Source organism: Camelus dromedarius, chromosome 23 (genome assembly GCF_036321535.1).
Source record: "Camelus dromedarius isolate mCamDro1 chromosome 23, mCamDro1.pat, whole genome shotgun sequence".
NCBI classification, from domain to species: domain Eukaryota; kingdom Metazoa; phylum Chordata; class Mammalia; order Artiodactyla; family Camelidae; genus Camelus; species Camelus dromedarius.
In genome coordinates, this window is record NC_087458.1 from 9,244,696 (window position 1) to 9,260,291 (window position 15,596).

Sequence of the window (15,596 nt, forward strand, 5' to 3'; positions counted from 1 at the left end):
GTGTAAGCAAACTCCTCAAGGGTAAGGAAAAGAAGACTGGAATGCAATAGACCAAAACAATTCCTAAGGCTCATATGGGGCTGTGAATAATAAAATGGTCACCCACCAAAGAGGAAAGATAGAATACATGAGGTACTGTTCTCAGAGGGTTATACCTTAGTAGTGGACTAGTCTCTAAATTAGTTCCAGAATGAAGGCTTCCCCGGAAGAATCAGAAGAAAGCAGATCCAAGAAGCTGAATGATTGCAAAGCTGAAGAAGCAAACAAAACTACACCAAGTTATATCATAATCAAAGTGGTGAAAACCAGTGGTGAAAAAGCTTTAAAAGATTCAGAGGGGTGGAAAAGTTATTACATACAAAGGAGCAAAGATAGTAAAGAGAGCAGCCTTCTCATCAGAAATGCTGCAAGTCAGAGGACAATGCAGCCGCAGCTTTAAAATACTCAAAGAAAGACACTGTCAACCAAGAATTTTATATTTAGGGAAGAAGTGTTTCAAAAAGGAAGGCAAAAGAAGTCTTTTAGACCAACAGAAGCCCAGAGAATTTATGGTGAGCAGACCTTCATTACAGGAAATGTTAGAGAAACTTAATGTGGAAGGAAACTTATGCAGTAGACAAAGGAATGAAGAACACAAGTATGTAAGTAAACCAAAAAGGCTTTTTAACCCTCATTTCCTAGTCCTCTTCAAAGCTAATTGACTATTAAAGCAAAATTAATAGCAGTGCATGGGTGGGTTTATAATATATGTAAAATTTAAGTGTGTGACACCAATAGACAAAAGATGAAGGGAGAGAAATGGAAATATACTGCTTAAGGATCTTATTTTACACATGAAATGGTATGAATTTACGTAAGCATAGACTGTGGTAAGTTAATGATCCGTTCTTTGAGTCCTAGAACAGTGAGTGTTAAATTTTTGCTCCCAGAATCCCTTCACAATTTTAAAAGTTATTGAGGACCCCCTAAAAACTTTTGCTTTTATGGTGATATCTATTTAGTTGCCATATCAGAAATCAAAACAGACAACTTTAAAAGAATGCACAATTATGTGTTCCATTAACCATTAGAGGAATGGCATTATCATATATCATGTAAACTCCAGAACACTTCATTTGCACTCATGAAAAAGGCAAATGATTGTCTAAGGATCATTATGAAAATCACGTTGGATGGAAAGGTGGATCAGATACTTTTCATGAAGCCCTTAAATTAAAGAAACTTCTCCCCACAAGTCTGTCATAGTGATGATTGCTCAGTTAATCCAAATCATACATACCTTCCTCTACCATTTTGTTTCCCCTCTCTGTTATCACTCGGATGCACGGTGCATGGCTGGCAATATCAGCCTGGATGACTTGATGTCTGTTCAGAAGCTTCTTGGAGGCAATCAGATCCTTGCCTACAGAGAAAAATAACATCAAGGTCACTGTTCTAGTGGACAGAATAAGAAGAGGCTACTCTACTTCTTTTTAACTCATGGACCTACAAAGTCTTCCCTTTGAGGTAATAATCATTAAGTGGGCTTCCTGAAATTTACCCTGTTTGTCTGAATTAACTCTGCTCAGCTTTGTTCTAAGAAAATCCAGCTCATTATTCTCCAAAAAAAAAAAAAAAAAAAGCAATGAATGAAGCACTATTCCCTTTGGATGATAGGCAGAAGAGTAAGTAAATTTTCAGCTCAAACTTCCAATATCATGCAACCAATTTTGTTTCAATGTACTATGGTGTAAAAAGCAGAATCTTCCACTTGCTAATTTCCATGAGTATCAGAAAGCTATTAAATTCTCTAAATCTAGATTTTTTTTTCCACCATAAAGTGGCCCAATGTTCCTTATTTTATAGTTTTCTTTGTAAGGATTAGAAATAACTTATTTAAAAGTGCCTCACTCACTGATTAACATTAATGAGCACATAATGAATACTGTGCAATGTTAATTTTTTCTTCTTTGAAGGTCCTCAGTTTCATCTGTTCACTTCATCCTGCCTGTCACCCATCCATGGTTCACCTCTCTTTCCTCCAAAATTTTCTTCCCTATACTTCACACTAAATGTCTCTCCAGAAACTCTCTAAGCCCATCTATCCTTCAAAGAGATCTTTTCTCTTCTAGAGGTTTTCCCAGACTAGCCCCTCCACTGTCATCATTGTCCAGCCCCTCATAGATACAGCCAATACATGTATGTTAAGTTTACATCACATTTATGTGCACTTTTTCCTTTATTTCAGTGCAAGTTTCCTGGCACTAATGATGGTGAACCGGTAACTTTCAAAGGAAAGGAAACTATGTATTTTTATCTGCTTACTTCAACCCTTTATTCCTGGTAATAGCTCACATGCATCTTTGCAAAAGCTCCCTTTATAAAAGGAAGCCACTGACAATACAGACAAAAACACTCACACACTAACCACAATTGCTCAGCCAAGGACCTTGGCAATAACCTAAGTTAGAGCAAATAGCGAAAAGCTGATCTCTTTAGCTCTTCCCAGAGGCCTTAAACTCACGGCACTGTTTGTGTCTGGTTTTAGGAGGTATGAATTTTTTTAAAAAATCTTCTTTTTGAAATCTGGAAAAATTCTCATGAGTCTAAGGGGGAAGATCTGAGGACAAACTTTGCACCCCCTCACCGATGAATCCCAGATCTTTCAAGCGATCTGCAGAACTTGGTCTTCTCCCTGTGGCTCCGCCTCTCAGGAATGTACTAACCAAGGTACGTGGAAGCTGCTGCGGGTTTAGTCTCTTGGATCCAGGCCTCCTCATCCTCTGTGTCTCTGCAGATCTGGTGCAGGCGGAGATGGTCAGTGAGCTCATCCTTCCGTAAGGCCAGCGGCTCTTTCAAGGCTTCAAACCGGGACACCAGGTACTCCCGCCTTGCCCGTATGTCCCCAGCATACGGATGGCCTATTTCTTCAAAATATGCCGCCAAGTCTGTGAGGGTGTCCACCTGATTCTGAAGGAGAAATAGAATGGGCATTAGAAAATTCCATCATTTCGTTAAAGAAGATGAGAGTTTGGTTTTTGGGGTGGGGCATGGGGAGAATCAGCTTCCGTACATACTGGGTTTAAGCCTCTAATCAAATCAGTGAAATAGAGTGGGAGGGGTCACTCCACGGAGAACCAATTCCTCAGGCCAAAAGCTGTTTACAGGGAAGTAGTTCTGAAGCCACGTTTTGGAAAGGACCAAATGTTTAGTGGGTTTGCCAAAGAAATCAGAGAACCCAGAGCCTTTAGCCTTCTAAAGCCTTAATTGTTCAGGAGTGCGGATGAATTGAGGTCCTGAGGAAAACAGCAGGAGGCCTTTTCCATGTCAGTTCCCCTTCCAACCTCTTCCTCATCCTTTCCAATGAGCTATAATTGTAACTAGCATGGACACCACTGAAGTTTGAGTTTGTCGCGTAGCAGGAACAATGCCTATGAGATGAAATCTGATGTGGCAAAAACCAACATCAGAACCTCTGAAAGAGAAACCCAAAGGCCTTTCTTTGGCCATTACCCAGTTGTGTTTGTTTGAGTAAATCACTGTCCCCGTTTGGGGTGTATCTGAGGAAGGAGGAATACAGAAACAAGAGTTTGAATGATCTTCCTAGAAATAAAATTTTAATGGTGTTACTATACGGTAAAATAGAGGCAAGAGATTAACTTCATCTTTATTAGTAAGGTCAACTCTAACTGGCCTGGCAGTAGAACAGAGCATAGGATCTTTGTTTGTCTGTCGTTTGCTTTTCGGGGTGAGGGATGGTGGTATATGAGAAGTGCTTCAAGAAATGGGTGAGCCACAGGTGTTGGTTTTGCTTATTCTCTTTTGCAGTCCAGTGCTCAGCTGATACAGAGTTCGATCTGTCTCTTCTCAATCTGGAACAAACCGTTGACCCTCAACAGCTTCTTAAAACATACACTCACTCCTGCATGAGGAATTAAAGACTCCATAAAGAGTTGAAATTAAAGTCTCCTACTAGCCAGCTGCTCTCATCTCTTAGGACATTTTAACTTTGGAAAACACCGCTGTGTAATAATAGAGTGATTTTAAAGCATCACAGTTGTCATCAGGGTGATGGACCCCCTGTGCTATTTGAGAACTAATATAGTGCATGATGCCTCCAGCCTGAGACACAGAAGATTTGGCTGCTGGCCAACTGCCATTTTATCCTGGGAAAATTCTTCACCTCTTTCAATCTTAGTTTCCTCATCTATATAAAGAGAACTTTGGACCAGAGGATGTTTATGATCTTTTTCAAGTTCAATATTCCGTATCAAAAAAATTTTTTGCAAGCACGATATTTTGGCCACTACTCCAACCAGAAGAACCAATCCCTAATGATCAGATGTCCCGGCTTTCCCAGACAGGGGCACATACCCTTGTTTATGAACACATGCTGTTCCTCTTCTTTGTACTTTTTAATTTACTTTTCACTAAATCCTACATTTTTACTCCTTTGAAAATCTGTTCCACACTCTCCTCCTCCATCTAGATTTCAAAGCTAACCTTATATGATTTTCCTAACTCCAGTCTTTTGCTTAAAACTCCATCAACGCATACCTAGAGCTACGTAAGTTATTGGATTTGTTTTATTTTGGGGTTTTTTCCCCCGTTTTCTGTAGATTATTCTGTCTTTTCCATTTAACTAAGAGTGACCAAAGAACAGACATCATGGAAGTATATTTTAACAGGACAGATCAGTGGGACTTTCTAGGGAACAGCTTTAAATTCTAGGGAAAAGTTTTAAATACAAGCTAGGATTTCTGGGATAAGAAATGAGTCAATCGAAAGTAGATTTCCACTGAGTCCTCCAGAAATTCACATACAGTATCTATACTCTAGAAACCTGTTGGATAAATTTACTTAAAGTAACAGTCTAGTGGGATTTCAGGGGGATAACCCTGAAACTAAGAGCCGAGACACCTGCCTCACAGTCCTGGTCCTGCTGTGAATTTTTCTTTGACGTTGGGAAAGTCACTTTACTTCTATGGTAGGATTTAAAATATTTTCAAGCTTTGAATTGCAGAATGCCAGAACAGAAAGAGGCAACTTTTTTCATAGGTGAGGATACAGAGGTGTAAAAAGGTCAAAAGATACACCAAAGATCACATCACTAGTAAGCGATAAGGCTGTGTATAAAACCCAGGTTTATGGATTGAAAGTGCAATGTTATATTTAGAGAAGTCCATACAGTCTTATATCAGCCGTGGGGTTCTGACAGGACACCAGGTACCCAGGAGAATGGCTGGATGAAAGGAGATATTGGAAAAAGGCAGTTGCCCAACTAAAATTTTTGATTTTATCTTTAGTTTCCTGCTCTCTTTGTCTTTTAATAGTAATTACTTATGAGTGTGTTCAGAGCATAAGCAGGTGTGTTGGCCTCCAACTGGCCAAAAAGCAGACCACAAACCTGATGAGCAGCCATGTCAGACTCGAGGAGGGCGAGTTTCCTGAGTAGGTTCTGTACGCCCTTCAGGTCTTTCCCGTAATCCTCAGAGACAGCCTGCCTTTCCACCTCCTGCAGCCAGTGTTTCAGGTCTTCTGCATTATTTTCAAATTGCAGCAGCTTGCTAGCTTCATACAGCAGGATCCCTGCGAGAAGACCCAAGGTATAAGGCAGGTGTCATAACGGATCCTTGTGACGCACTAACACACGTTACAACAACTTCAGGAAGCAATATAATATTTTGATATTCCAATGGGGAAAAATAGAGCTGTCTCACATGATTATACAAGAAATCACCATCAATGTGTAGAATTCGGATGGTATTTGTTTTTGAACACAGCAGGGCTCTCAAAACAAAGATAATATGTTCACTCCCTGCTAAGGGGCAGTGTTGCTGTTAGATTTTAACTGTCTTGGGAATTTTCATGCCATTTGTTACTCTCTGTTGAGACCTCCTTTCCAAAGGGACTCAAACACAAGCACCGCATTTTCCAAGAGACGTCTAAAACTTGGGGTTGTCGCAGTTCGAAATTTTGAAGTGTCTTTTCATAACTATCTTTCTCAGAACTTGGCCAAACCCCCTCTTAGTGCCTGTCCTTCATCACAAACCATGCCTGACAATTTTCTCTTCCAGAAGATATCTTGATTATTCACGCTGTTCTCAGCTAAATTCTTTATTCTATGACCTTATAGGAATTATCTGTATTATTTCTGTGAAGCAATTACTGTATTTCTTAATGCTGTAGAGTAGCAGCAACTTACTGTTACAATCAAGTTGGATTTTTTTTCCTAAACCAAAACTCAGGGTGCCATCCACAAAATCCATACGACGTCTGTCTTCTATAACCAGGGCAGAGTCGTGTCTACAGGTGGTTTATGACAAAGGGGATATTGACAGAGGAACTTCATTATTTGTGTTAATTGTGACAATCGATTAATTTTCCACAGTAAGAGGTGAAGTTAAATGTAAGTAGAGGCTATTCAGGCAGACATGTGAGAGTTTTTTAAGACCTTACAGCAGAGCCTGAACATGCTCGGACAAGTGAAAACTAGCAGCAAATCATCAAGCCCTGTTTATAAGAATAAAATATCGTGGGAATGTCACATGTGGCATTACTATCTAATTTAATGACCTAGGTCTTAATATCTTGTCTCATTTATAGAACCAAAATATGTAAAATCTAGCTTAAGGACACTAGTTTTAAGTGCAAAACCAATACTGAATTCATGGTACCTGAATACATATTCAAGATAAAGGGAAAACGTGGGAGAAAAGTGAAGGAAACAAAAGTAACTTCAGTTGAAAAAACCTACACCCATGAAGAAAACACAAAATTGTGTGAGTATACAGTGCGATAAATCTCGATTGGATTTTAAAAATTTCTCAACCAATAAAGGAAGACGCAGGAAAGCAAATGAGTAGCGTCCCTTCTCAGAGAGGTCACCAGGGAAATTCAAGGTGATAAGACGAAAAAGGTTGGTTTCAGAATTTGGGAGTTCATTTTCGCACAAAGCTCTGCTCCGAACCTTTCTGCTCTGTAGCCTCCAGCAACTCCTTCCAAAGTCTGTCAACCTCCCTCAGACGAGCAGCCGCACTTTCAGAGGCATAGTGATTGCTCTCAATCATCTCCTGACCAGTTTTCTTTAGATCATTGAGCAGGGTCTTCTTAGCTACCAATTCCTCTTCAAAGACTTGCTGCTTTTGAACCTGGATCCTCAAGGTCTGTATATCCTGAGACAAAATGGAAAAACAGAACAAAACAAAACAAACCATTACTTGACGAATAAAGGGGCGTACATTTTGAGGACGAGGATTTCTTTTCACCACAAATCTAACTGAACTGCGAAGAGGATGTAAGGGAGGACTGTCCTAGTCCAAGCATAGAGCCAGAGGATGTTTAGGAGACTATGCAACCAATCCCTCCTTCCACACAAGTGGCAGACATGGCTAATCAATCCCTGAATTTGTTTCTACTGAGTCTGGGTATGGTCGGAAGATCATTTAAAATATGACACTCCATGCAAGCATTAATAACCAATCAGAGCTGTCATAAAGGATGAAGATTACCTTTCATTCCTATCCTAGTATACGAAGCATCCATCCTTCTGCCCCATATAGAGAAGATCTGTTTACCCTACATACACTGGAACCATAACTCCTCTAGACAACACAAGCATGTAATGCTGAGTTTTACAGAGTGAAAGGCATTGGTAAGATGCTCAAAGTTCTATAAAAACGTAAGAACAAAAGGATCAGAGGTATACATTTAAGACTAAATTATGTCTAGAAAGGTGAGTACTGGGAATAGATATTGGCCTAGAAATCAAGAGACTAATTCTAGCCCTGACTGTAAATGTGAAAATTTGTGAGTCTGTAGGTGTGTGTGCATGTATCATAGTTTATTTTGTGAGTGAAAGATACGTGTTTTACACAACCCCAAGGCAAAGAAACCTATGGCTCAGAGATAATTCTGGAATTTTTCAACGTCACACAAACTAAAACAGGACAGGGAGAGAATTTAAGCCCAGTTTTTACCTTCTCCAGAAAGAATTCATGCTTCTAACCCTTAGGTTAACCTGCTTCCTAAATACTTGGCCGACCTTGGGCAACTCACTTCACAGTTCAGATCCCTGGCTTCCCCATCTATAAAATAAAAACGTGTTCCTCTCCAGCTACAAAACTGTGTCAGTCTACGTTACACCAAAACCTTGGATTACTTTTGAGTTCCAAATAGCTTGAATGTACATTATGATTAGACCCAATATTTTCCTACTGTTAAGGGTGGAGAGGGAAGCAGAAGGGGGCATAAGCAACTAAATAAGGAGCAGTTCCTCCTTTCCCCCATTCTGTTCAGGACCACTGGAAATTGTGCCAGAGAAAAGGGGTGATGAGCAACTGGGTACAGGAAAACTGGAAACTAGATTCTTCGCTAGATATATAGTCCTGGAGGAGTCATTGCCCTGCTCTGAGACTCTGTCTTCTCATCTACAAAGTGAGGTTTGCCAGCTGAACGTCACTGTCCTTCCAGTTCCAAGACTCTAATTCCATGAAATTCAGTCCCAAAGGGTGTGTCCAGGGTCTGCAAATCCTGCCTACCTTGCAATCTTTATCATCATCTGCCAGTTTTTTCTTCTTGTTGATCCAGTTCTTTAGGTCATCTGTGTCCCGAAACAGTTTCTGCAGAAGCAATGAGTCTTCCAGCAACTTGCGTCGAGTGGCAGCCCTTTCACGTAAAGCACGCTGTCGGGCCAACAGCTGCAAAAACCATACACAGACTCACTGTCAGCAAAATCGAACATGGATACATGTGATTCACCGCCCACCACAGTCATCACGCTCCAACACCTCCCCTGACCCCAGTGCACGGGCAGGTGGAGGCACATCTGGGACCTTGAAAGTACCTTATCCCGGATAGCAGCGATGTTCTCTGAATCATAGTGGTTGTTGTCAATCAGTTTGGTTGCAGTCTTGTCTAAGGTCTGGGGAAAAAAAAAAAAAAGGAGTGCTTTCCCCTCAGTGGTCATGAGTAAGTGGCCACAGTTTGACTAGTTTAAAGAGGAAACATGACAATGTGGGGAAAAGACAAGTTCCAAAGTCAGACCTAGGTCCCACTTCTGATTTATTTTATAAATTACATTTCAAAATGTATATTTCAGGCAAGTTAATTACCCTCTCTATGCCACAATGTTTTATAAATCTAGGTTACAGTCAGTGAATGCTGATGTCACTACCAAGTGAATATCTGACCTATTCTTTAATTTTTAAGAGGAATTACTATTGATATAGCCATGTCCAGGCTCTATTTGTGTATCTATCTATCCATCCATAGTCTGTCATATAAACTTATATCTACATCTAATCTCTAACTACATGAGGAATGAAGTGAGAAATCACAGATGTGAATTTTTACTCATAATTCATTCATGAACTCCCAAAATCACTAGAGCCCAGGATGGATTAATTGATTGAGAATAGGAAAATGACCTGAAATAAACGATAGCCTTTTACAAATCCTAATTTACTTCATGCTGTTAGCTTTTACCAATGAGAACCAACAGAATAAGCATATGGATTTGTAAGGGACCATATTACGTGCCATACTGACTGAAGATTAACAGAGAAGACTTGGAATTTTGTTGTTATTGTTGGTGGTGGTGGTGGTTGTGGTATAAATACACGTGTGTGCATTTAAAACCAGCCCCATCCTAGGAGATGGCCAAAGATATACAATATATTGGGCAAATAAAGTCCAGTCCTCATACTTCTTGCTTATATATTGACCAGTTTCTGTGACATTGTAACTTAAAGTTCATAGAAAAACCATAGTAGCATTAAATGAGAAACACATAGATGAAAAGACATAGGGAGAAATAGATACTACTTAGATATCTAGATACGAATCCAGAAAACTAAAGGGCGATATTACTGGAGAGGAGAAAAACTCAAAAAGTAAATAATACATTTCAAACTTTTAAGTGATGATTCTATGTTGGACATGGATCCAATCATCTCTCCTTATACTGCAGAAAAAAGAAGACAATCGTGCACTTCATCAGAAATATAAATGGCTTGAAATCTTTAAAAACTTTCTAAATTTGCTTTGCAGGGTGAGAAATGTGTTGATAAAAATGGGTATGATTATTTTTCTGGGTATTTTCTCTTTTAAGAACAACCTTCATATTCCGTCTGACAGTTATGAGTGGTTTTGAAGATTGGCGTTGTATGGGATGATATACACAAACATGAAGCCTGAGCCCGAACCAGGGCCCATTGCTTACTGTGATCTTCTCCTCCTGGGCGGTAAAGGCTTCCTCAAAGTCACCGTGGCTCTGAAGAAGGGCTTTTACGCTGCCCAGGGAGTCTCCCAGGTCCTCATTTTTCAGGAAGGCCTATAGTAGACGGAAAGCTACATCTTAGCTGTGCCTCATTGGTAAGAAACATTCCCTTTGGAATACTTCTGAGAAAGGAGTGAGGAAGGAGGTGAGGGGATGGAGGCAAGGTGGGAATTAGCACAGAGGAGGAGAGGGGGTAGAGACTAACTTAAACAGCAGGAGCTCCAGACTCCCTTCCCAATCCTCTACACAACTTCATCACCTTTGTCTCTGTGTCTGTCCCAGCCCATCTAGACACTATTCTGAGATCACAAAGCTGCCTCAAGAGGACCACTCACTCATCTCCTCCAGGAAATCTCTGGTTAACCCTGCCTCACTCATCCCATTTTCTCTTCCTGACCCCTTGACAATTGGATATTCATTTTTGTCTCATGTTCATTTGGGCTTCAAACTTCTCTGCTTTGTATTCAGGTATTTTTCTGTGCATTTGTCCATGAGGGAATTGCAAGAGCCTCATAGACAGTGCCAATCTTTTCTCCTTCTTGAGGCTCACCCTCCATTCCCAGGTGAACAGAAGGGGTTGTGAAGGTGCTGACAGTAGTAAATGAGGAGTGGGACAAGTGGCTTCCAGACACTTGCTGAGCCCCCCACCCCTTGTTACCTCCTGTCTACTCATCCAGCTGTCCACTTGCTCACTGTCACGGTAGAAGATGTGCAGCTCCAAGCACTGCTCGTACTGATTCTGACGCCTGTCCCACAGTTCCAGCAGGGTGGACCAGGTGTGGTCGAGTGTTGCCATCTTTTGAAAGGAGGAGATAATGTACCAGACTAAGTGATGTAAGTCAGACAAAGACACAAATGGTATGATACCACTTATAAGTGGAATCTAAAAACAATGACACAAGTGAACTTATTTACAAAACAGAAAGAGACTCACAGATGTAGAAAACAAACTTATGGCTACCAAAGGGGAAAGGGGGAAAGGTGGAGAGGGCTAAACTGGGAGTTTGGGATTAGCAGACACAAACTACTATATATAAAATCTGCAAACAACAAGGTCCTACTGTATAGCACTATATTCAATAGCTTATAATAACCTATAATGAAAAAGAATATATGTATATATGTATATGTAACTGAATCACTATGTTCTGCAGCAGAAAGCAACACAATATTGTAAATCAGCTATACTTCAATTCTAAAAAGAGAAAGAATGTACCGGAAGATACTTCATTTATTTTATCCTACATTTACTGAGCATCTAATACATGCAAAGCCTCTTGAAGGATCCAAAAATGAATAGGCAACAGGCTTTTCTCCTAAGGCTCTATCATCTAAGTGAGTAACTGTAGTATAGGTCAAACGAGATAAATACTGTAACAGAAGTACAACACACTTGATATGTATAAATAAAGAAGAAAAGATTAATTCTGATTTGATGAACCAGGGAGTAGAAGTGTGGAAAGTATTGTATCAAACAGAGATTCAAAGAGCAGGGCAGTGAGGAATCAAGATTGTAGGAGGACATAACTCCACAAGCAAGTAATTCCTCCAAGTAATCATTAGATCATGCAACGTGCTCCGGAGAAAAGGGCGGTGTCTGAAAATGGTAGACGTTTCATGAAATTCAAGTTCATAGAGCACTTAAATTATCAGATTGAGAAGTTTGCACTCTACTCCAAAAGCAGATGAGGAAAGAGAAAAGTGACATTCTGAAACTCTTAAAAACCTTTGTTTCTGCCCAAGAATTTGCCCAAGAAACTCCAGCTTATCAAAACAACTGCTGTGTTAACTTTATCCAAAAAAGCACAAATTATCAGCATCCCAGGATAATAGGTAAGCTTCCAAGGATTTGGGTCCTGCTATTCTTTCGGCATAAAATTGTTAAAAATAAAAATCCATATTATAATGTTCCCATAGAGTTTTTGGCAAATTCAAAATATGATCATCTCAACCTTCGCCATATAGCACTGGGGACTGTGCTTGGAATCTAATGAGATGCAAAGAGCCTGCAAATCTTATTTCAGTTATCATTCCAACGAATTCCTGTCTGCGGTGTCTGTGACTGAAGCAAAATTTCTCAGGGGTCAGGGGGTTGAAGTGAGCCCCTGGGATCCAAGCGGTTAGGACGATGTCAAACCTGCTTCTTCATTCAGTGTAATTCTGAGTGTTTAAAGCTCTCCTGTTGTTTAATATAGATGGAGACACAGATATAGGAAAATCAGTTTGATTTGAGGCAGTATAGAAGAGAGAAGAAATATAGCCATATGTTAGGCACCATGCTAGGTACCTTAAAGAATCCAAGATGGCTACAGTCCTCAAAGAATTCACAACCTGGGGATGAGCGTGTGAAAGGGATACAACAGAGCACATGCGACAAGGCAAGATGGGATGCAGGTTTCAAATTAGGGAGAAGGTAGGTTGATGAAATTAGGCTGGTGAAGTAAAGTCTCAGCGGTGAAGAATGGTTTTTCAATTGGCTCAGTTCTGCTAAAGCAACATGTGAAGGAAGCAGTGTGAAATTTGGGCCCATATTAAGATGTTAATAAGCCTTCTATCCTCTTCCCATTCAGAGATGATCATATTAGTATGAGATTAAGTGAAGGCTAAATAAATAGAGAAATTTCACAGACTGTTAAACGAGATTACCTTTTCCCGAATTTCATCAGAGGCTTCATGATGGGCATCCAGCAGGGCTTTTCCAGTCTCATCAACCAATTGACGTCGGTTATGGTAAGAGTCAATGTTATTCTGTGGCCACAAGACAAAATGTCTTAAAGTGCAGCTAGAAACTTTGTGGCAGTCTTGGCACCTCCCTCGTCCCTCTCTAACCTTATGTTGCTGGTGCTTGTCCAGCAGGGCTTCTGCACCCGTGACATCTATGGGCAGCTCATCGGCACTGATCAGAGCAATCTTCTCCTTCATCCAGCGTAAGAGCTCATCATAGTCGGATAAGAACCGCTGGTACCTGTGGAAAAGATAAGGGAAAAGGCTAGAAGGAGAAACCAGGTGCAAATGGACTTTGAACAAAGAGCTTGGGTTGGGCTAAGATGTGCAACATGCTTCTAGCTCTAACCCTCCACCTCCCCTTCCTCTGATGTGCTTCCTGTTCCTTTAGGGCTGCAGGCTGTGAGTCCTTCACGCCAGGTTGAATACTCCCAGGGTAGATGTGTCATTGTGGGATAAGGCACTTGGGCATTACCTCTCCAAAATCACAAAGTCAGACCTGCCCCAAGTGGAGTAAAGTACTCCCAAGGAAGCCAATAAAGAAGCACACAACATGAAGAACAGGAGACACCTTGTGAGAAGGAGCGACTAGCGTTAGGGTTAGGAGCGCTTGTGTATATTAGCTCACCCTTAACCACAGCAGTAAAAAAACAAACAAACAAAACACACACACACACACACACACACACACACAAAAGGGTTACCTATTTGAAAAAATTAGAAGCTCACCATTTGATTTTAAATCATAACAAGAAGGTAAATACTATTTTCTGGTGATTGAATATCAGAAAAATCAATTGCGGAATTGATGCTCAAGTCCTTTTTGTAAGCTAACCTACATTCAGGAAATAATTCTAGATTTATTTTATGCACTTCAACTTGGAAACTAATTCCAGTTCCTTAGCCAGGGCCAGGATTTTGACATGTTTCTTCAGCTACTTTTCAGCTCTGTGGGCCACTTCGTAGCTTCCTACAACTATACAAATAGAGGAAGACAGAAACAGTACAGGCGAAAGACGGCGTCATGCTGAGTGTTATATCAGCCTGCAAAGGACTTCTGCTGGCAAATTAAAACTTCTCTTGCCTCTGCTGAGCAGGGAGGAGGGCCGGCTCACTCACTATCTTACTCCTTTCCCTCTTACCTCTGCTTTCGATATTATTCCTGAATCCCATAGAGAGCGATAAAGCAAGAGAGAAGAAGGGTTTCTCACTGATAAGAAGCCTGTAGCTTTTCATATCTGCTGGCAGCCAAGGTGCAGAAGTGCTCCCAGTTGGAGACCAGATCCTCTTTTATCTGCTGGATCTGAGCTGCATCTGAAGGATGGGAAAGCTTCAGGCTGTCTGCTTTCTCACGTAACTTCTCCACCTTTGGGATGAAAAAGAAACCTAGTGGATGAAGGTGGGTTAACTGGCTGGTGACGAGTGGCAACTTTGTTGTATGCACAGATGTCTAATTATAATGCTGTACACTGGCAATTTCTATAATTTAAGAAGAAAAAAGAAAAAAAAACACCTAGTGGGAAATCCAGGCCCACTCTGGTCCTCCCAACAAAGTTTTATGGGAGCGATATAACAAAATAATCATGTGAATAAGAATAATTTATTAGTGCATTTATGTTGATCTATTTATATTAACATATTCATGTAACAATATTAACAATAATTACTGACCACTTTTTGTCTCTCATTGTGCTAAGCATGTCACGCGAATTTTCTTGTTTTATACTCTTCTTTTAATATTACTAGGAGGCAGAAACTATTCTCATTCCCCTTTTATGTGAAAACTGAGAGGTAGAATGTTTTATTTGCTCAAGGTCACTCAGCTAGACATGGTCAGAAGCCAGGTTTAGACATCACCTGTCCTTCATTATGCTCTATACTATTTCCATAAATATGGTTGTGGGAATCAGAAAGACATTTCTGCTCAGGAAAATTTCTGCCAGGACAACTCCAGTAATGCCAGATCATTCTGAGCACAATTCCTGAGGAGTGGGGTTCCTGGGGCAAATTCCACATGCTGTTGTTAGTCTTTCTGTCGTACTCAACTATAATTAGATATTATCTAGGATTTGACATTTTATTATCATTATTCATCAAATCATGATATTTTATTATTCATTATTAGGAAAAAAAAAAAGACCAAGGGCAAAAAATAAGCAAGAACAAAAGAAGCAGAATGGTGAGGCAGTTTTCAGAAAGTTGACACAGGGGCAGAGTGATGATTACAGCCGAGCAAGTGGGAATCTCCCTGTGGGCTGACTCCGCTGCATATGCAGGAGTGACTGGTTTAAGTTATGGGTCAAGTTGTGAGGGGAAGAAGTAAGGGTGGGAGTCGTTCAAAAACACAGGCTTGCTCAAAGTTCTAGTATGCCTATGTCTACCGTAGGGATAGAAACTGCGATTTTCCAGCTCCCAGAAGAAAACTCAAAGGTGGGTTTAATAATGTGCTTTAAGTGTCTGAGTTTATTAAAAAGGGGAAAGAAGAAAAGTCTTTCCTTTTCTACTGAGTGAAGGACAAAAAGAAACAAGACTCAATCAGTCAAACCCATACCAAAGGATATTCTAAAAAATAAATGGCCTGTAATCTTTAAAAATGTCAAGATCATTAAAATCA

At 40.3% G+C, this 15,596-nt stretch overlaps 1 protein-coding gene across 1 annotated transcript in view; it reads right to left on the minus strand.

The window, feature by feature from the left end:
- Positions 1–15,596, minus strand: part of SPTA1 (spectrin alpha, erythrocytic 1) — a 55,484-nt gene that overhangs the window by 32,019 nt on the left and 7,869 nt on the right. Inside the window, exons 7-17 of the mRNA XM_010977038.3 lie at positions 14,194–14,348; positions 13,088–13,223; positions 12,905–13,006; positions 10,917–11,054; positions 10,202–10,312; positions 8,825–8,902; positions 8,520–8,678; positions 6,950–7,154; positions 5,387–5,568; positions 2,706–2,949; positions 1,280–1,402 (exon numbers count right to left, since the gene is read on the minus strand). Coding sequence (XP_010975340.3) covers positions 1,280–1,402; positions 2,706–2,949; positions 5,387–5,568; positions 6,950–7,154; positions 8,520–8,678; positions 8,825–8,902; positions 10,202–10,312; positions 10,917–11,054; positions 12,905–13,006; positions 13,088–13,223; positions 14,194–14,348 — 1,633 coding nt within the window. The remainder of the gene's footprint in view (positions 1–1,279; positions 1,403–2,705; positions 2,950–5,386; positions 5,569–6,949; positions 7,155–8,519; positions 8,679–8,824; positions 8,903–10,201; positions 10,313–10,916; positions 11,055–12,904; positions 13,007–13,087; positions 13,224–14,193; positions 14,349–15,596) is intronic.